The 22091-nt window shown below is 37.2% G+C and overlaps 1 protein-coding gene across 1 annotated transcript in view; it reads right to left on the minus strand.

Moving 5' to 3' along the window:
- The window catches only part of LOC127409945 (nesprin-2-like), a 135894-nt gene that overhangs the window by 13253 nt on the left and 100550 nt on the right, over positions 1-22091 (minus strand). Inside the window, exons 81-93 of the mRNA XM_051644937.1 lie at positions 20045-20139; positions 18941-19172; positions 18612-18806; positions 15839-15964; positions 14393-14548; positions 10312-10473; positions 8585-8751; positions 4372-4534; positions 2219-2406; positions 1872-2022; positions 639-821; positions 316-453; positions 5-199 (exon numbers count right to left, since the gene is read on the minus strand). Coding sequence (XP_051500897.1) covers positions 5-199; positions 316-453; positions 639-821; positions 1872-2022; positions 2219-2406; positions 4372-4534; positions 8585-8751; positions 10312-10473; positions 14393-14548; positions 15839-15964; positions 18612-18806; positions 18941-19172; positions 20045-20139 — 2151 coding nt within the window. The remainder of the gene's footprint in view (positions 1-4; positions 200-315; positions 454-638; positions 822-1871; positions 2023-2218; positions 2407-4371; positions 4535-8584; positions 8752-10311; positions 10474-14392; positions 14549-15838; positions 15965-18611; positions 18807-18940; positions 19173-20044; positions 20140-22091) is intronic.

A 22091-nucleotide genomic window follows, 5' to 3' on the forward strand; every position in this document is an offset into this window, starting at 1 on the left:
GTACCGGTCTGAGGTTGGTGAGACGCTGGTAGAATCGAGCCACTCTGCCGAACACCTCCTGACAGTACGTGTGCAGTTCCTCCAGCTCATCTTCAATCACAACAGCATCTTGAGGAGAGCTCTTCTGAATCAGACCCTCCCCAAACACTATCAAAGCATCAATCTTGTTGGTGTTCAGAGTGATCTCCTTCTTAAAACTCTGGAGGAGAGAAAGAGGGTTCAATTAGGTTCAATCCAATAAATTCAACTAAAACATAAATTTGACCTAGTCCAAACTCTGTGGAACTGCATGGTTTAGAGATCTTGTTGTCTAACCTTGAGCTGTTTCATCTTATCTTGGAGGTCGCTTTCAGAGAAGTGCTCCACGTTGGTCAGCTGAAGGTCAATATCAGTCAGCCAGATGAGGAGACTCTCGCGGGTTCCCTCAAACTCTTCTCTCTGACTCGTGAAATGCTAAATGAGTAAGTGAAAGAGGTAGCGACAGAAAATGTGTGAAGAGAAGGCCAATAGGAAGCAAAAGTAAGGAGAGGTTTGTAAAAATCATTATGTAAGATGTGATTTGAGTAGGTTACACTACAGTGTGTTACAAGCAAATATAAATGCTTTGATGCATATAAAGTGTCACTCTGTGTCATTACCCTGAGTCTGCGCAGTATGGCAGCCACTCTCCTCTGGAGTGCGTCCCAGCGCTGGTTACCTTGGTGCACCATGGCCCTGAGTCTACTGGCTGCATCGGTGCGGTTCTCTCGGGCCAGACGCCTGTACTGGTTATTAATGATCTCCAGCTGGGTCAGACTCTCATGTACCTGCCTTTGAAAGGCCTAAAACAACAAAGAAATGATAATCTATTTAAGAACCGCCGCTATATTCCATTGGTAAATTAAGGCTGGAAATTTCCATTATATTCATAAATTCCCCCTTGTAAATCTCTTTAGATCTCAAGCTCCACATAAACAGAGCAAGTGTATATTTAACTTAAGAAAAACAGAAATATGCATATGTATCTTACATGTACTGTCTACTTGTGTATCTGAATGTTACTACTATGTCCTGACAGAAGGAAAAGGTTTGTTTTATAAATATATAATCTTTTATAAAGTTTTACATCTGTGCCCTTTGTCAACATCGTCAGATATTTATGAAGAAACAAAAACAAATCAGGCAATATCAAATTAAGCCTTCATCCTGAATGTCCACTTTCCACATTTCACCTGCTATATGTTCACCAAGGTCAGTCATGAGTTTTATTTTACACCATATTTTAACACCATATTACTGTAGTAACACCATGGTTACTAAAATATTACTAGAGTAAAACCATGGTTAATTGTTCACGGATCAAACCTTTCTCTCAACCTCCCGACCTTCACCAAGACCAAATCACTGCAAGGCAATAAACCTTTATATTAATTTTCATTTATTATTATTATAAGTAGTATTAAAGGAAATAATTCAAAGTGGAGACAGGAAACAGGATGGGAAAAAGTGTGACAAACGGGGAAATGGTACCCGGGTTGTCCACGTAAAAAAAGCACATCCACGTCTTTACACATTACGCAACTGCAACAACACTTGGGGGTGTAGCTTGTCTTCAATTTCTGTTTTTCCACCAGACTATTGGAGTACACATAACCACACTGTGTGGCAGGTTGTTGTTTTTGTTGTCGTTTATAGTTTTAGGTAATTGTTTTTAGGTCATTTTATGTGTCACAACTATGATTTGTCAACTCTGTAAAGAAACTGTTTGGCATTTTTAAATAATTTCCCTAATTTAAAGTAGGTCCTCTTAGTATCAAGCAACACCAGAAATACTAAATGGCTACCGCATTTGTGATACATATGTGATATGCAAAATACAGTTATTTTGTTACCTCATATTTCTTGAGCTCCTCTTTGGCCTCAGTGTACAGGACCTCTGATGAATTGGGTTCAGCAGCAGTGTGCTCAGCTACAATCAGACAGTTCTCAAATAGAGTGTAATCCTCCTGAAACTTACACCACAGCCCCCACGTCTCCTCAACCCTGCAGGGAGAGATGAGTGATTAAAAAACAAACAAGTTTATTACATTTTAATACAGCTAACAAAAGCACTTATTCAGTGCAGAAAACCTATTTTGTTCAGACTTCATCCCTATGGAGGGATGCAACAGAATGATTAAACATCAGTGAGCCGTGCTATTGTGATTGATTTTGGACCCATCTAGATTAACAGCCATACCTGAGCCTCCTCTCCAGGGACACAGAGCAGATATTTCTCCAGCGCTGGTCCAAGCTGTGTGTGGTCTGCAGAATGGATTCATTCTCTCCATCGCTGCTGCAGGCATCTTCATCATGGAGAAGAACTTCACACAGGGTGAGCACAGATGCCACCCTCTCAGTGTGTTGCTCGATGTCACGCTGCAGGTCCTAAACATGCACACATGTCACTTTATCTAATAGGTATCCAATCTAAATGTAATGGAAAATAGTCTCCTTTCAAATTATTCAAGAGGACAGTATGAAACCTCCTGAAACAGCAATTAAACAGTTCAACATTGTGGGTGAAATATATAAAAAGGGATAATGAAGGGTATGAAATATATATATTTATTCATTTGAACAAACAGACTGGTATTTCAGTTGATTGAACCAGGATTTTGCATACTCACTGAGCACTTTATTAGGAACACTATGGTCCTAATAAAGTGCCTGGCATGGCTTTTGTAGCCCATCCGTCTCAAGGTTTGACGTGTTGTGCATTCTGAGATATAATTCTGCTCACTACAATTGTACCGAGGGGTTATCTGAGTTACTGTAGCCTTTCTGTCAGTTCAAACCAGTCTGGCCATTCTCCGTTGATCTCTCTCATCAACAAGGCATTTCAGTCCGCAGAACTGCCGCTCACTGGATGTTTTTTGTTTTTGGCACCATTCGGAGTAAATTCTAGAGACTGTTGTGCGTGAAAATCCAAGGAGATCAGCAGTTACAGAAATACTCAAACCAGCCCGTCTGGAACCAACAAACATGCCACAGTCGATATCACTGAGATCACATTTTTTCCCCATTCTGATGGTTTTTATGAAAATGAAATGAAGCTCCTGACCTGTATCTGCATGATTTTATGTATTGCACTGCTGCCACACTATTGGCTGAATAGATAATCGCATGAATAAGTAGGTGTACAGGTGTTCCTAATAAAGTGCTCAGTGAGTTTATATTGATGAAATCACTGAATACATACAAATGCTCCACTTTGGCACTGGTAGTCCAGAAAATTAACGCTTTACTCAATTTCTCTTCACTTTTCACTCAAATTGAAAATGCCCAAAAAGTACTGTTTCCTGTAGATTATTCGACATTCGGTCTTTAAATATTCATCAGGATTGTTGGATTAGGAAAAACTCAGGATTTCACATAAATTATGATATTTCACAGATCACTGTAATTGTTATCATGTCTGCTCTAATACAGTGTTGGGTAAATTACTTAAAATTAGTAATCCATTACAAGTTACAGGGCATATTTCATGTATTCTACATAAATAATATATTAGAAATAAGCATAACCCTATAATGTATTTAAAAGTAATTAAATTAGTTGAAAGTCAGTAACTGTAATCTGATTACAATAATTTAAAATGTAAGGAATTACACTGCTTTTACTAAAACGTAATTATTTTACAGTTACTTATAACTTTGTAATTGGATTACACACAACGTGCCTAATTTTGTTTTAAAGGTCTCATACAATAGATTTACATGCATCCAAGGTCAAAAAACACTTTAATTTGCTCATCATTTAAATTGCAGCATTACCTTTTTTTTCTCCAGTGTCAAAAACGACTCGTTCAATGATCCGTTCTAAAGGATTCATTCTAAATTCCTCCTTTCAGAGAGCCTACTCTGCTCTGATTGGTCAGATGTCCCAGTCTGTTGTGATTGGTCTATCGCTTAGTGTAGTGTTTGAGGGCGGGTAAAAGCTGTTCGCGAGCAGCCAGTGAAGACCAGAGGCAGGTTTTTTGTTACCAAATTACATAGGTTAGTACAGGAAGTAAGTCTGGAATTACTAACGACTCGTTTCAGGTGTTCAGAATCGGTTCTTTCTTTTGGGAGTCAATAACTCCATTTGTCGTGCACTTTGATTTTTGAAACTTTGCAGACTTTTTTTACATTCACAAACAGCTACATAACACACTACATGAAAGGTAATATTTGAAAAACAATAACAGGTGCTCTTTAACACACATTATATATTACTTAAAAGATTATAAAATATGCAGATCTGCATATATCCACAATTGAAATCTTCTGCTCAAAAGAACCCAGAAGAGCGGTGTCCTGTGGTATGACCTGTGATGTACATAATATTTTTTACATCTCTAGATATGCTGACCTGCTGTTCTGCCAGCTTCTTCTGGATCTCATCTCTGTGGCAGACACTGTAGTGAATTGGTTTGGCCAGCTCTGCCTCAATGCGGCTGAGCCAAGAACGAAGGTTATTCATGTTCTTATCCAATTGCTGCACTGTCACAAGTGTCTCCGTCAGCTTTTTTACCCTGAGAGGACAAAGAGAGAGAGAGCGAGAGAGAGAGAGAGAGAGAGAGAGAGAGATTTAGAGCCCTGACTATTCTAAAAAAAAAAAGTGACAATAGCTACACTTGGAAATAATAATAATAATAATAATAATACCATAAATTCAAGTTCTGCTATCATGATAATAATTTCATTTCCTTGAAGTTAAAAATGGACAAATAAACAAATAACAAATATATATCATTTTGAGCCATTTTTAAGAAATATTGCATAGTAGCCTCAGATGCAGACATTATAAATCATTCAAGTAAGTTTGCTTTGCTATTTGAGATTGTGTACTTTGGCTGGAACCCAATGAAATCCCTGTCAAAGTTCACCACTCTACACTTGGCATGAAAACACAGCTGGATGAAGGTCTGATAACCTCAGGTCAGAAGACACCAAAACACAGACAAAGGGTGTGTTAGTGCTTGACCACGAGGCAACCCATTGCGTTGTTTCACTGAGCACTTACCGCATGGTCTCTCAAACTGCCTGAGCAGCCATACCTGCAGATGGCTGACTGCGATTATAGCATGCCTGGGTACATAATGTCCCCTGGCCCCATTGTGCCCCTGTTCATAAGAGCTAATGTGAGGTGACAGACCACTGCCCTCCACCACCCCCTCCTTCCAACTGTATATATGTAGAGGGGCTAGGACAGGCTACAGAAGCCTGAACATGCCATATGGCAAAGCCGAAGCCAACAAAACTAGTGAAGGCTACGTTAATTAACCCCTGCTTCCAGTATTAGCACCATCTGGCTGTTTAAGAGCACATCAAAAAAAAAAAAAAACGCAGAACTGACCAAATACACAAGAGCCTAGTGAGGTCACAGACAAGAATGGAAAACTCTAAAATGCAGAATACTTTTCAGCTTATAATAGGCCTACTTTGTTCAGGGCCATCACATGATTGATATACTTAACGTACAAATTTTCAATTGACTGGATGATTACTAGAGCATATTCCAGTTGTGGTAACCTCAACTATCCAAGACACTAAGGAAGTAAAACAACATGTATCAAATGTTGAAGGTATGAGTACATGGAACACACAGGCTGAAGACTCACATCTTATAACGTTACTTGGATTTAAAAATATATAAATAATATATATACACAAAATAGATAAGAAAATAGATTTATTTATAACAAATAGGGGCGAGAGGGACAGAGAAAATAAATAAAATAGGGGAGAGAGGGGTAAGCTGTGCCACATTTTACTTTAAATATATCAGGTTCAATACAAGTTAAGCTCAACCGCATTTGTGGCATAATGTTGATAACCACAAAAATTATTTGGACACGCCCCTGCTTTTCTTTTAAAAAGCCAAAATCTTGGTTACTGTGTGGCACATATGATGGAATTTAATGTTGCCCATTTCTGAGGGTTTAAAAAGGCAGAAACATAAAGCTAAACATTTTTTTTTTTATCAGAGCACACATTAAATCTTCTGATAAAACTTGTGTATTATTTTAGCTGTAAAGTTGTTTAAATCATCGTTTTTACAGTCATTTTAGGGTTTTATAGTTTGCGGCGTTAAGGGCAGTGACACTGAACTTTGAGCAAGCACATTTTTTTCTAATTGACGGATCAGTTCACCAAGCTTGAACTTTGGTTCGCAGCGTCGTACAAAATTTCTTCACATGAGCTTACGTTTCCGGTCTCCCGTGTTCAGATGCGTTTGATTGGGAGTGAATGTAGCGCGAAGTGCAGTGTAACCGCCCCTTTACGTCGTCATAGCAACGCAGTTGTAAAATTGGCTATAACATAACACAGAAAAGGTAAACGAGCAATTTTATTACACTTTTATCATTGTAACATGCATATTGTTTATGTCTTGTCGCTATACTTTTGAAACAGTAATTTGACATTTACAGATTGGCCCCATTCACTTCCATTGTAAGAGCTTCACTGTAACCCAGATTTTCTTTATTTAAAGAAAAGGACGGAAAAGTCTAAAGTAATTTTTGTTTCAACATACTGCCACAAATGCTGTCGACTGAGCTGAGCTAGTTTTGAACACGGAATAATCCTTTAAATTGTCCTCTTAACAAGGAGAATGTAAAAGATGAAGGTAAAACTGACTCCAACTTTTCAGGATATCTGTCATTAACAGCAGGAGTCTATAATATAATAACATAGCAGCCATACCAGCTAACATTTAATAATTATGCATATGGTAGGGTAAAGGTTATCATGTCAAGGCATTAAAGTTTAATCATTTTTGGAATATGTGAATTATTTGCATTTCTAATAAAAATGACCATGAATAGGTAAATAATAATAATAATAATAATAATAATTAATTATGCGCAATCCCATTCCACAGTCTTATTTTGCTGCACATTTTCACAAATCAGCAAGAAAAAGGTTGAATATTCAGATAGCTTTAATACTAATAGTATTTGTTATAATAGTAAATGTTGCCCCCAAGTGTAAGAACTATAAGGATTAGCTGACACAGCTTACCCAAAAGCAGCTGATACACTTTACCCCACAGCTACCATTCCACATGGAAATAAAAACGCGTATCCCTTTTCTCATGTGCATCTCTCAATCAAAGGCATCTGTACATGATATCTGGATATATGACATGACATGACTTTTTGTCTAGGAAAATAACTTTCTGAATTGCATGCTTGCCCTCTGTTGATCACAACCGTTTCATATGCAAAACTAAAGCACTTTTTCTAAATCACTCTGTATAAAAGCATCTGTTAATGTCTCCAATGGAAATATAGTCTAATTACAGGATTTGTTATCAATAAATGGATCTGAATCAATGAATGTATCATGAGTGAAAACCAGAAATGATGCAGGAAAAGTCTTTTAAACAAAAAAGATCTTTGATCACTCAAGACACACTGTAAAAAATTACTGTAAATTTACGGCCAAATTCCTACAGCAATCTACTGTGATTCTTAAATACAATAGTTTGCTGTTAAAAATGTTGCATTCTGGGAGATCAAGAGCAGGCTCACTGTGAAGTGACTAGTTTTACGGTAAATAGCTGTTCTATGCAAGGCATTAAGGGAAAATGAAAATTTTAAATCGTGATATCATCTTGGTGAAAGCTATAGTGACATTTTGAAACTTATATTTTAATTAAAAATATATTTTAAGAAAAACAAGTTGTTGCACTGTGCTACTTGGAAGACAAAACCTAAGGTCAGACTGAATGTCTGATCCTACCTTATAAATGGCACTATATGTGGCAATAGTGATGCATTACACATAAAAGCAAAAACACTAAAGGATATTAGAGCAAAATGATATCAGCATATTTAGTGTTTGGGGGAGGTGATGTTGGATGGGTCAAGGAGGCAGATTTCACCACCTTTAGTGAGCTGCTGTAGCCCTCATTTACATGTTACCCCTATGCATTGCATAACTTGCATATGGCTTTTGCACTTCTGCAAGTCACACACAGAAATCAACTCTCAGCATACAAAATGCAACAATGGTGACAATTAACAAACATACTTTTACGTAAAAAAGGAAAAGCTGAACATCAAAATGCAAGTAACTTAGACTACAACAAAAACAATGTCAAAATAAACCAGCAAATAGTAAAAAATTGAAATAAATTCTTCATGTCACAGTGCATGCTGGGAACATAGCTGTTAATTTCAACAACAGTAGACAGTATGTAATTTAACAGCAATATGCTGCTAAAATGCAGTTGTATACTGTAGCTGTTAAAACAGTATCTTGCTATTAATTTCAAGAACGGTAACACCGTATTTGTACAGTATAATGCTGGCAACCACAGCTGCCAGTAGTTTACTGTTTTTTTACAGGATTATTTTTTACATTGTACAAACGATCAGCCGTTAATCAGGAAGATACAGCGCAACAAAAGCAAACACCAGGCAAAAAAGAAGAAAATCTAGAAACTAACAAATAAATAATGTCCCAAAAAAAAATTTTGGGCAATAAATCCTCAAAATCTTCTTTTTAGTACAGGCCAGAGAGGCTCATTTATCAGCAATAATCCTGCACATATCCTGTCCTTGTTTTTTGCTCACCTGGCTTCAATGTGGTCGAACAGGTGCTGCCAGCGGTCGTTGACATCACGTAAGGCCCCGTGGATCTCTGCCTCTTTCGTTTTGTCACTGGCCAATAAGAGCTGCTCACCCAGCTGCTTGAGGTGGCTCTTGTTCTCGCTGAAGAGGTTAATCTCCTCCATGCAATCCTGAAGAGAGAAAGGGCACAATAAGCAGCAGTATATCCTGGCAGGGCCTCTCATGTGTTTTTCTCATTAACACACCGAGCCCAAACAAAACCAACTAACTCCACTTTGTCTCTGGATGGATCTGACAGCTGTCCAAACCATGTCCTTTCTCTCAGCATGGCCCCTCTTTAAAAACACAGCATTTTCAAGACAAAAATCTCCTCCATTTGTATTAGGGAGGAACAATTGTTTACACTGACCTCTCGGCCGCCAAAATCCTTTTCATTTTTCCTTTCTCTGGCCTTCAATACTTTCTCTACTGTTTTAGATGGTTCACCTGTTTTGTTTGGTCTGGCTCACTTTGATCAGCAGGTCTCTAGCTGTTGCCAGTAACGATGTTGTTGGGAGATAATGTCCCTCCTTCTGGTGTGTGTGATCATTAGTGACATGGCCAAAAACGGTAAACTATGTGCTAATGACTGCAGTGTTTGACGAGTGAGAGAAACTGCATATGAGGCCATTGTTGAAGAACAAAGAGGTAAACAAATGAACAAGCAGTTAAGCAGTACAGCTCTCTGCCCTCAATTCTATAGTACATACAGTAAAATAGAATAGAGCTAATCTCTATTAGTGCTTTTTGAGAAAGAATTCCTATGTACTAGTTGAAACTGACGTACAATATGTCTAGGAGAATGGATACTAACGTTATTACTGAAATCAACTTTTTAGAATATGTAAACATTTGAGTAAAAGGCCAGATTTCATGCCATCCATTGAAGCACACAGGATGCTTTTGGGAACTTTCTGAGATCATGCTGGGATGACGTGAATCATCAGGTTTTGCACAAACTTGGAGTCCATGCATGTTGGAATGCATGCTGTCACTGAAGCAAAAAGGGGACAACTATGGTAAATATTATGCAAATGGATAAAATGAAGCCTTAGTACAATGTAAAATCTGTGGGGCATCCCTTGGGAACATTTAAGCATGCTGCTCATTTGAGATGGCTTTAATCCTTCATAGATACTCACAATACCATATACCATTATCCCATATTACTGACCTACTTAAGCTCCTTAACGTACAAGAATAAACTCGCTATGACAAAGGCACCTAAGCATACCAATATGATGTCTTTGTCTGAAACCTACCTTAAACTTTTAACTGGGCATTATGTAACCACAAAAAACAAACACTCATATACAGGTAAATTTATCTGTGCTGATGTATTAAAGGAATATTCTGTGTTAAATACAAGTTAAGACAATTTTTGGAGAGTTTAAAAGACAGAAATATAATTATTTTGTTAAAACTTGTTTATTACAGTGTTTATGGTAACATTGGATATAACTGTACACAGAAAAGGTTAGCAAGTGATTTTATCACCCTGAAATCATGTTAACATGCATATTGTTTTAGTCTTGTGGCTATACATTTGTCTTGTGGCTATAGTAATCAACATTATGCCACAAATACTGTCGATTGAGCTTAACTTGTATTAAACCCAGAATTTTCCTTTAACACATAGCAATGACATCCTGGTCTGTTTAAGGGTAAAAATATAACCAATGACACTGTACCTTTTTAAGTTTCTCCACCATTTCCTCAATACTAAGGTTTTCGCCTCGGTGAGCCACCTTTTTCTCCATCTGTGTCAGCCAATCACAGAGCTCTTTGTTCTTATCGTTGAAAATGATCCAGGCGTTCAGGCGATCAGCTATCTCCTGTTTGCGAAGTGACACCTACACCCAAGAAATAGAGGAGAGGGTTAAAATGCAACTCAGTATGACAAAAACATTGACGAATAATAGGTATGTTACTGAACATTTTAAGCTCAGGAATGTTTAAAGGCTCTAATTGTTTTGATCTGGATTTTAAAGGTGTTGTTTCATTTTTTATGTTAAAATACTTTCTCCTATTAATATGCAGATACAACAATAAGCCAATCGTAGGTTGATTCCTCCAAAAAGTGACAGCATTGATGCTCTTTCAAAACATTGCTCTGTTTGGTTAGACATGCCAACTAGCCTGACACAGCCTCTTTGGCTCAACCAACAGCATGAATACCTATTTGGCCGACCAATTGCAGCGCAGGGGAGTGTTCAGAAAACCTGTAATTATTTTTGCCATTCCATTTGGTGCCGCTAGTAGTATAGAAATTACACACTTCACTTTTAAAGAGCAAAAAAAAAAATATGTGCATGTTGTGCAGGTTAATAAACACTATCTGCTGATTTATCACACTGTTAACAAGATTTTAAATGCATCTAAAAAAAAGAAAAAAAAAAAAAAAGCTTATTTTTCTCTCTGACTAGTTTTAGAGGCAATATTTCCACATAAAGGTGCACGCCGTAATTTTATTAAATTTGTTGTCTTGGACTTACACTGACACCTTGTGGTGTGGATGCAGCATCATGCAAAAACGGTAGTTTTCAGTTACCAATGCCATTGTAGAAATGTACTATTCACAGTCAGCCATGATTAATTTAATCCATGAATGAAAGTGTCAAATAACAGGACGGTTACTGTGATTAAGTGAGTAGTATTTGGCAGGTCATGTAATTCTAACATGGCAGCACCCATGTGCGGACCCTCTCCATGTAGAATAAAATAGCTTTTATAAGGTAACTGATATGACTGCGGTCTTCATCTCATTTGAGTGCTCATGATTTTATACATATGTATCAAAATTACTATTAATTTCTTTAGGATTACAACTTTTTAAAATGAGGAAAATAAAATTTCACTTTTAAGAGCTCCAGAAATAGGCCTAGAGAAAAACTTGCACTCTTTGAAGTTTAAAAAGTGCTCTTGAACTGACAGGCCTGTTCACAACCCTAATTCAAATTAAATACCAGTAAACTTCAAAATAATTCAATCCAAAGGTTTTGGGTTACAACTACACAATGTTATTCTTTAAAAGCCAAGCACAATGAAAGGCAGGCCAGTGTGAAACAGAACTCTTACAGTAGGCCCCAAATGTCCAATATCTGAAAGGCTTTTAACAAAACCCTCGTCTCATGCAGTGAGATTGATTACTGAACTGTTAAGCAAAGAGTACAGAGCAGAACTTTCAAGGCCCCCTTGCTTTAACTGCTTTCTGTCAGTGTCTATTAATATGTACCAACTTCAAGACACATCAGGGAACATGGGCAATGCTTTGTACTTCCCTTCTGTTCATTTCATTCTGAGATTGCAGTAGCTAGCATGCACTCTTTTAAAAAGAAAAATAGCATTTTCCACACCACATTCCTCAGTGAAGGCTATATGTTTTCCTTGGTCCATTAATGTCATGCTTATGGCTGTAAGAACGCAAAGGCCAGTTTTAACAGTGATTTTATCATGAATAAATGGTGTTCTAACACCTAAAGCCCTCTTACTAGTGGCAAAAAATACTGTAACGCTCAGACTAGAGTGGCTTATTGCATTAATATGCTAATATGATAATAAGACACCAATGTTCAATAGGGAGTTCCATTTGTAATTAAGAATTGTTGGAGTAAACAATTCTTCTGCTAAGTTATATAGTTCATTATCCTAATTTCAGGCTGTTTGCTGTTGTCAAGCAACATAGAAACCTGGCAGATTAATAAACTGTAGAATGTGTGGTCACAGAACACAGGTGTGTGCTTATAGTAATTTTACAATGGCTTTGAACCTGGATATTCTGATCAGAATTTAAAGACAGAACTACAGTATCTGTTTTATAATGTGACATTGAAGTTTTTCTTTTTAACAACACTGTCATATGGTGGTGGCTAAAGGTATTAAACGGATAGTTCACCCAAAAATGAAAATTCATCATTTACTCACCTTCATGATGTTCCAAACCCATTTGACGTTCTTCTGTTGAATACAAATGTAAGGCAGTATGGTAGTCGCAGTCGCCATTTACTTTCATTGCATCTTTATTCCATGCAATGAATGTTGACTGAGGCTATCATTTTGTCTCAAATCTATTTTTAAGTGCCATGAAAGAAAGAAAGGCACACAGGTTTGGAGCAACACAAGAGTGAGTAAATAATGACAGATTTTTTTTATTTTAATTTTTCAATTCTTTGTTGTTGAACACATTATGTATGCATTTCCTTGAGAACACAAGCCTTAAGGTGTTCTTCTTAACACAGAAGATCTGCTCCGAGAAAAAAAAAAGAGCAAGGCCTAGCTTTGCCATCTGTCATTCATTCCAGGACGAGTCCACCTGCAACCTGTTGGCTGCAGACACTGACGTGCATGCAGACTGACCTCACTGGCTTCTAGCCAGAGTTTCAAATAAAGGCACAAAAACAAACTGACAACAACAACTTCATAAACAGAAAAAACGGTTCACTAAACAAGGCTCCCTATGTAGTCTGTTGAAAAGTCCAAGGGTTGGATGTAGGCCATGCGATGATCTGTACTAAATGTGGCTTTTCAGTTTTAATTGCTCTGGCTGTTTACAGTTACAAGAGCAACTCCATTCAAACATCAGAGAGCCATTCAACTTCTTAATGACGACAGGGTGGACACCTGCGCTCTTCACCCGATCAAGATAATCTTTGAAAACCCCTTAGCTCCTACTGTGCATGAGAAGAAACTTTAAAACATTTTTTTAGATACAGCTGTCTTGTTATTTATTGAAATATTTACAGAATTAATTATTGAGATGCATATTAACATATTATTAATATGTTATAATACTGTTTAATTATATATAAATGTATACTGACTCCAAAAAGTATTTGGACACGTAAGCTACACTAAAAAAAAAATAGATGTATTTCCATTATATAACAAAATGTGAAACCAAGTGTAATTTTTTATCAAAGAATTATTGCACAAAAATGCTTTTTAAACCAAACATTTAACAAAAAACGCTTGTTAGGTTTCAAATTATAAAAAAATAGATAGATTGTTTCAAATGAAGACCAAAAGTTTTTTTTTAGACACATTTTGGTGGTCAAGCTTTGTGGAAAACTATACCTGTAGATGGACTATACCTTAAACGGGAACTCACTTTATACAGTACATCCACTAAAAATATGTAATTGGCTGTTTTCAGTTTTAAAATAAGGTATACAGTACACAGTAGTCCCAAAAAGTATTTGGACCCTTCTGTCACACTTTAAAATGTCACTGCATTAGATGCCTAATATCCAACCAAGTGCATATAAATGATGCTGGAGCTAGTCTCAGTACTAACTTAACTTTTATGAAGAATTCTTTGCCATGTAATGATATGACATTCTGACATTTTAATGTGTGACTAGTGTCCAAAAGTGTCCAAACACTTTTGGGTCCACCGTATATACTTTAAGAATATTACTAAAATCAGCAAATGTAATTTGTTTACTTTGAGAATTTTAAGGCAAACCAACAGGTGGAATGACTTTTGCTTTGTACATTTCATGGCAGAAACATTGTCAGTGTGTCAGAAGATCTTTTGACACTTTGTAAGGAGTAAACTCTAAATTTACATACACTCATTTCCCTCTCTTTTTTTTGTGCCATGCGGTGGTGCGAGTGAAGTTTCCCCCCACTTCCAGAGGTCGAGGCCCCAGCGGTGAAAGCATTGTGTGCCTTTCAGTGCTGCCTGGACAACAGCCCCATGCCTCTGCCTCTCTCTCCCTCCTACACTCACTCACCGCTCTCTCTTTCCCACCTAAACAAACACACACTCACCTTCAGGCAAAGTTCTTCCCACTGGCTGTGAAGTTCTTCTACCTGTCCCTGAAGCAGCGCAGTGTCTGCGGGCAGCACGTACTGAGACACGTCTGCCTTCATGGTTATCAGCTCTTTCAGACCTCCAGCCCAAATCTCCAGCGAGTCCTCGTCCTCCTGCATAACACGGCAGCCAGCACCAGTTAAACTCCCCTCCTCTGCTGCACACTAACCCTAGTGCTCTCCCTCTCTCTCTGTCCCTGTCATCAGTCCACAGGATTAAGGCCTGCTGGTTGGGACGGGGGAGGGGAGGAGGCAGAGAGGGGGAAAGGGGGAGAGAGGAGGGAGAGCAGGGGGGAGGGCAGAGATAACCCAAAACAGCCTGGCAATGGGTGATGGGGTAAAGGCCAAACATGTTAAGGACACTATTCATTCCTTTGTTTGTCAATTTCACCCTTTCCATACCTTTCCATACTTCAAAAACATCATCTATGTTATAAACTCTGTTCTAAGGCAGTACTGATTAAATCAACAGGTGTTTTCTTTTTTTCTTACCAAAGACTTCATTAATAGTTTGAGTGCATCAAAATACAGCAGAACTCAGTTGGCAGATGCAATTACTACAGCAGAGTCAGAAATTAACCAGGGCTTGGAGCAAAAAAGGCAACAATAGTGATAAAAAGCACAGGATATTGAAAATATTGGGCCTACAAATCCCCTGTAATGAATTCTGTTTAACATTTGATATATATATTCTGAAAGGCTAAATATATAATTATATTCTATTCTAGACTTTAGTTATGGGTTTAGACACCATAGTGACAATTTCAAATAATGGATTCAATTGAAGCACAGTCCTTAAAATAAATGATCAACATATACCTCATAAAAGTAAACAATAACAAAATAAAAATGCCACTGAAAAACAATTCCAGGTTGCAAATACTCTGCACTAGTCATCAGAGCAAAGCCAACTGTCTTTGCCAATGCCAATTAAATAAACCTATAATAGCAAATGTGAACACTGGCACAATTCATGCAGAAGTTTTCCAAAGCTCTTGGAGCTTTTCACAAACAGCATAAAAAAAAAAAAAAAAGAGGAGTTTAAGGGAATTTAAGCCAAGTGGGAACCTGCACTATTTTTGTAACTCTTACTGTTAAATCAGAACTGATTTGACAATATTATATCTACATCAACTCAAAGTTGGTTCTTCATCAGCCTGCTGGTGGCAATGCTGTAATAAGTTTAAATCTTTAAATTAAGATGTATACATGCAGGATGAAGCCAAGCTAAAATTGTATAATCTAGTTTGGTTAGTCCTACTTCGTAAAAATCTAACCGGTACGATTTCAGTCTGACTGAAGTATTTAAATTACATAATATTTACCAAGGCAAATAACTGTTTTGGCTTGCCTGAAATAAAACTTTTGAAGTAAGCATACTGAGTGTCCAACACTTTGCAGTACCTTGCAGAGCTGCTTGTGTGTCTTTAGTTCTTCCAGTTTCTCTGGCAGAGGACTTGTCAATCTTGTTTTGATCTCTTTCAGTTTTAGAGCACTATTAACCAGTCCAGTTTCACAGTGCCTCCATGTCTGTAAAGAAACAGAACAGACTGTTTTAGACTTAAGTGGACAGCAACATTGTCTATGAGATCTGGGGCCATGCTGGTTGTGAGAGCCATTGCCTTTGCTTAGTGTATTTTGGGTGCAGTCTATCACTGTTATCGGAGACCAATTTACATCATGTGTTGCGTCTATGGGGATACACCATCCCCCCACCTACTGTGAACACATGCACACTATAGCCTGTCAACACAGTGATGTCATCAGTCCTGTCATCAACATATTCAATCAGATCTGGTCTTGAGAGGGTGCGGCTGTTGTTGTTATATAATGTCAAGGGGTCAGGCACAGGTTTAGGAGCCTCAATACAGGACAAAATTGTAAACAGATTTACATTATGGTCAAAGACATTTTTTTATTTTTTTTTCAGATTTTGCCCAAGTGCTCCAGGGCTCAGATACAACAGACAGGATTACAGTAATCTCCATGTTCTCCTGTCGTCAACATGCCACAACACTGGATGCCAACAGTCCAAATGACATGAAGTTTGGCAGTGCCAGATAATCTATGCAGTTGGCACAACTGTATATGTTATACAGTGCATGTTATACACTCATGGTTGTCAACTGGGAGTGCCATAAAATTACTCTCAAGAGATATTTAAACAATGTTGGGTGTAATCTGATTACAAATTAATCAGTTACAGCAATCTAATTACTTTTTAAATTTTAAAAGTAGTGTAACATTACATTTTAAATTCTTGTAATCAGATTACAGTTACTGACTTTCAATTAAGTTAATTACTTTTAAGTACATTACTTGGGTTACACAATAATATTATTGATGTTGAATACATTTACAGTAACACATTGTTATGGTACATATGTCTGTTTGTGTTTCTGTGACAGCTGAAGGGTGTGCACCACCTAACGAGCCATTGTAAAGGAGAATCGCATGGTGCTGAGTGCTTGACTTGTGTGCGACAGTGAACAAGTTAGAAATATAGACATTTAGAATTCGTTGAGCAGAATTTTTTTTTCTGTGAATTTTTTTTTAAGTAACTTTAAAGTAAACAAAATAGTAATGTAATTACTTTGTAATCAGTAAAGTATTAGGATTACAGTTTTAAAGAAGTAATAAGTCATTTTTGTGGTAAATTACCCAACACAGTATATAAAACAAAGACATTTCTTAAAATATAAAAACGTGAATATAATATAAATATAAAAAAATATTAATATATATAAAACATATTCTATATTTTTAAAAACTGTATTTCTAAATGTGGTTAATTTTGTTCTAGAGTGTGTTTTTAATTTAAGGCTGACGGTTTGTTAATGTTACTAAATGGCTACTTCACCCAAAAATGACACCACTCTTTTGTCATTCCATACAACGAAAGTGAATAATGACTAATATTCTGCCTAAAATGATTGTGAGGTCCACAGAAATACGAAAGTCATGTGGATTTAGAATGACGTGAAGTAAATGATGAAACAATTTACATTGTGGGGTGAACTATTACTTTTTGTTCCAATAAAATGTAATTTTTTTTTTAATTAAGGTTGGGGAGAGTCCAGGTGGGGTCTGTGGGTTGGCAAAGGTTGACAATCCCTATTATAGACTTTATATTGATAGATAGATTGATTTTCACATTTTGTTTCATGTCTTGAGGCTCAGAAAAACAAAAACTGGTAGAATAGAAAAGCAAATGGAGTTCCATTTAACACTGCACTCCCAAGCTTTGTTCCCATATATACCTCCACTCTAGTACTTATGGAATTGTGGGATTGCTTGTGAGCAATGACAGATGATCCGTGTAGACACCTTACTGCACAGTGGTTTAGTAGCAGTGGTCTTTAAAGACCGCTCTCTGTGTGATAAGGTCCAGCTGCCTCATTTATGGATTATGGTGAGATTACAGCCGATCTCTCATCCTCAAAATGAAGCACTTTAATAGAGAATTGCTAAGTAGGGTATGTAGGTCAATGGCGGCTAAGCAAGATCACCATGCTAACCATTAGGGCCTGCGCATTGAATGTGCTCTGTCCATGTCAAGAAGGAATTCAATGAGACATGAGTGGGTTTGCTTTTGAGGGAGAGGTCTCGGCCATGACCAGACTGATCCAAGACCAGGTCCTTGTTATGTTCATACCATACATATTTTAATTAGCATTAATTTGTTTAAACGGAACATCCTCTTGCATTAAAAAAAAGCTAAACACAGCACAAAAAAACAGAATAGAACGCAGGTGTCTCGAGACAGGTTTTTAAAAGCTGGAGTTCTTTTTTACTTGACACACCATTTTTAAAACGTGCTGCTCATGTGCGAGATGCTGAACAAACAGTGAGAAGAGATACTGAACAAACAGTGAAAAGGGGCACAGCGGTCAAAGACGACTGTCTAGTGCATACTTAAATAGAAAAACCATTACAAAACAATGCAGATGAACACAAAAACACATTCTGTTTGAACAGCCCTAAATTCTTCTAAGCAGTTTGGCAAAATTCATTCATTAAAAGCAAATTAATTCATTAAAAACAGTTTCCTTTTCACAAGAAAGCCTTATTTTTCTTGTTTTTCTATTTTACATTTTAGTCACAGCATTTATGTATTGTTTAGCCTTGCTTACTGTATAAGTGCTATAGTAAGAATTGTGAGAACTGGGTCACATACTTGAGTTATGGTGTTTGCAAGAGCCTTTCTTTTTGTCACAAGGCTACAGCTTTGCTCCCACATCTCCTTGAGGGCATCAAGTTCAGTTTGCAGGTGTGTCTGTGTCTGCACATCTGCTACGGCATGGATCTGTATGCCTACCTCCACAGTCTGATTGTAAAGTTCTTCACAATGCTGTAGTTGCTCTTCAGTCCACTGTAGGAAACATATATTCTTGTTATATCAAGATTTCCAGTCCAACATGAGCATTAGAACTGGCTTTCCAAGTATCCAATTGGAAAGACAAAAGCCAACCAGATCATTATATCTTCATTACTGAATTTTCTTACCTCAAAATCTTTTATGGAGCATTGGAGCTGCTTTAAGCTGCAGGGAGCCAGACCTGTTGGGGGCAGCAGTTCTTCAATGTGTCTGAGTAACTTCAAAAGTTTCTTCAAGTCTGCATCATAGAGCTGCCACTTTCCCATCAGCCCCTCCAGATATCTCCCATGTTGCTGGACTCTTTGCTGCATCTCCTGCCAACACTCCTTCAGCTGGCTGAGTCTTAGGTTTAGATGACTTCTGCTCAAAGTGGTATAAGTTTGTCAGGGTTTACAAAACAAACAAAAAAATAAAAAAAATAAAAAGCAAACACTTAAGTGATGTGAAAACTAGAAGCCAGCCATTTGTATGTTGATTTCACTGAAAACTGCAAAAAAATGTGGCTCAGGGTTCTTTCAAAACATTTCTGTTTCTGTTGGTTTGAGCACACTGACCAGCCAGACATTGCAAGATTGTCTCAAATAATAGTGTGAGTTTTGGGCAGTACTATGTTTGTATACAGAACTAATGGCAGATGGGGAGGTCTCCAAAGAGACTGCAGATGTCAAAAGATGAGCAAAACATAAAAGATTTTATATCATAAAACTAACTGCAGTTCCATTGACCTTTAACTTTACAAATCATCTGAAAAACGATCCAATGACATTTATATGGCTCTCAACATGACATTTGTTCCTGCTGTAGAAAACCAGACTTCAGTGAAGCCCAAGAAAGATCCTTAATGCAACCATGCAGAAGTTCCATCTGAAGCAGCACTTACTGGCTGAAAAGAATTATTTAGTGCCGTTTCCATTCTGGTAGCACACGCAGTTTCATTTCCTGAGAATAAGCCTGCTTGTTCCACAGCTAAGCTCAAAGGAGCTCCTCCACACCACATAACTCCAAGAGTTATGGCCTCAGCTGAAGCCCGTGGAAAAATTCAGTTGGAGAACCTCTGTTTTAATTACTCATTAGATGACATCCTTTTCAGAAATAATTTGACACTGCATTCTTTGATTTCTTACCCATAGCAGAGTCCCACAAACCCACACTGAGGTTAAATAAGAAAATTATGATAAGGTTATTGGGGTTGTAGGGAATAAGCTATTGACCGTAATGCAACAAAAGCTCACCTGTCCTCAATTTGACCACTCTCCAGGAAGCGTAAAACCTCATTAAGAATGGCATCCAGTAGCTGCTGGCTGATCAGCACCTCCACTTTCAGTGTCTGGAAGATGTATGATTAATATATGACTAGATGAGCTGTAATAACCATTTACACAGTACTTTAGGAACAACAGCTTAGTTCTTGTTGCTCTTCTCTATTTTTAAGAGAAGTAAAAAAAAGTAATATCATTGACTGCATTTACAAGCACAAGAATATTCCAGTACTAATCAGAATTTGGTCATCTTTCAGTAATGTCTGTTTCATGTAAATGGAGTTACCCGATTGCTTTAACCAGATTATGCCAATATCTAGAGACAGATGACATTTGCCTGTATTAACTTATGTAACCTTTGCTATATGCAATGCATAATTTCAATTAATTTAAACCGACTGATCTCAGTTCAGGAGATTCTGTGCTGTCAGTAAAGGGATAAACTTTCGACGTACAGAGTCATTTGGTAAAACAGCATGGTGCCGACCACAGCAGAGTTTGTCTTTGGGAGAAAGGGTAACAAAGCTACATCTGGTAAGAAACCTAATTAAGTTTTTACACTGAAACCTGTTTGAGTCAATAGAGTCTTTAGTTTCATTCGATTTAAAAATGTTAATGATTTATTGTGAAACAGAATGCTGCTACACACAATGCACACTAATGTGTACTTTAGCGCATTGTTTCCTTAGAAATCCTACATTTACTGTGCATTTTCACAATCAGAATCAATGGGTTCTACAAAAGCTGAAAGATTTTGCTTTGAGGCTTTATATTGAGTTAAGATGAAAATAAAAGTGAATTTCAAACTTTTCTGAGACCAGTGCAGACAGACAGCACTTAAGAGGGAGCAAGGGAGCATCCGATAGCTCTCTATGCAGCTAAGTGCATTCAATCAAATTTCTTATTAAAAGTTCAGTTTCAGGCTGCAGATGATGTTTGAACCACTCAACATGTTTGGCAGACATGGGACAATGGTAATCAACACATATATTCAGAATTTATAATGTTTAAATTTTATTTTAACATGGTTGGCAGTGATTGGATGATGCTGGCCAGTAATTTGAATCAGAATTATGCACCTTTCTGATGTAATGTCTGTAAAGTCTAAAAAATGTGAATAACCAACACTCCTGGAAACATAATATACAACTGGATAAAAAAATCTGGCTAGGTATTATTTAAAATGTCACAACTTAGTCCCACTGTCTACATATGTTGCCATCAATGTACTATTTGCTCTAGAATTATTATAATTTTTTTTTTTTTTTTTGCATGTTTATTAGGTGCTACCAGAGAATATTTAGCAGAGACAGGCCACTTGTATTAAAATGAATGGGAAAAATTGGAACGCCCAATGGTCAACAGATGTAGAAAGGAAGTCCTGCCTTACAGGTAAAAGAGCCAATCACCTTTTACATACAGACATCAATCAACTCGATGACCTGTTTCATGTGACGTCACTGTATGACTGCACAGCCATGTTTGTGACCAAAATTCCATATGCCTTCAATGTGCTGTGCTGTTAGATGCGGCAAAATCCGGCTAAATTTTTTTTTTCTATTTATTAATCATGAGAAGGTAATACTGGTGTTTACCTTCTATAGCCAATATTTTATTTTAATATATTTTTATGTTTTAAAGTTTTTATGTTACAATTTTCCTTGATATTTAGACATAAGAGGTATCTGTACTATAAAAACATACTGTAAATTTCAGAACTCAAAACTTCCTCCCCAGTCTAAAAAGAGTATTTATAGTTGCCATCCTGCTGAAACGTCTCACTTTGAAATCTGTCGGTTCATGGCATCATGAAACATTGCTCATTTGTATTTACACAACATGCATCATCACACCCATGGCCCCAACCCCTGGTGCACAGTTCAAGAGAGGAGGACTTGTGTGGCTAACTTTTCCTAACATAACACCTAAGGTGACCCATCTGGACTATTTTGAATTAATTTGCATATAAACATGAACTACACAGACTCTGACCGCTGCCATGTATCTTGCCAATTTTAAA

The sequence above is a fragment of the Myxocyprinus asiaticus genome, chromosome 19 (genome assembly GCF_019703515.2).
Source record: "Myxocyprinus asiaticus isolate MX2 ecotype Aquarium Trade chromosome 19, UBuf_Myxa_2, whole genome shotgun sequence".
NCBI lineage: Eukaryota > Metazoa > Chordata > Actinopteri > Cypriniformes > Catostomidae > Myxocyprinus > Myxocyprinus asiaticus.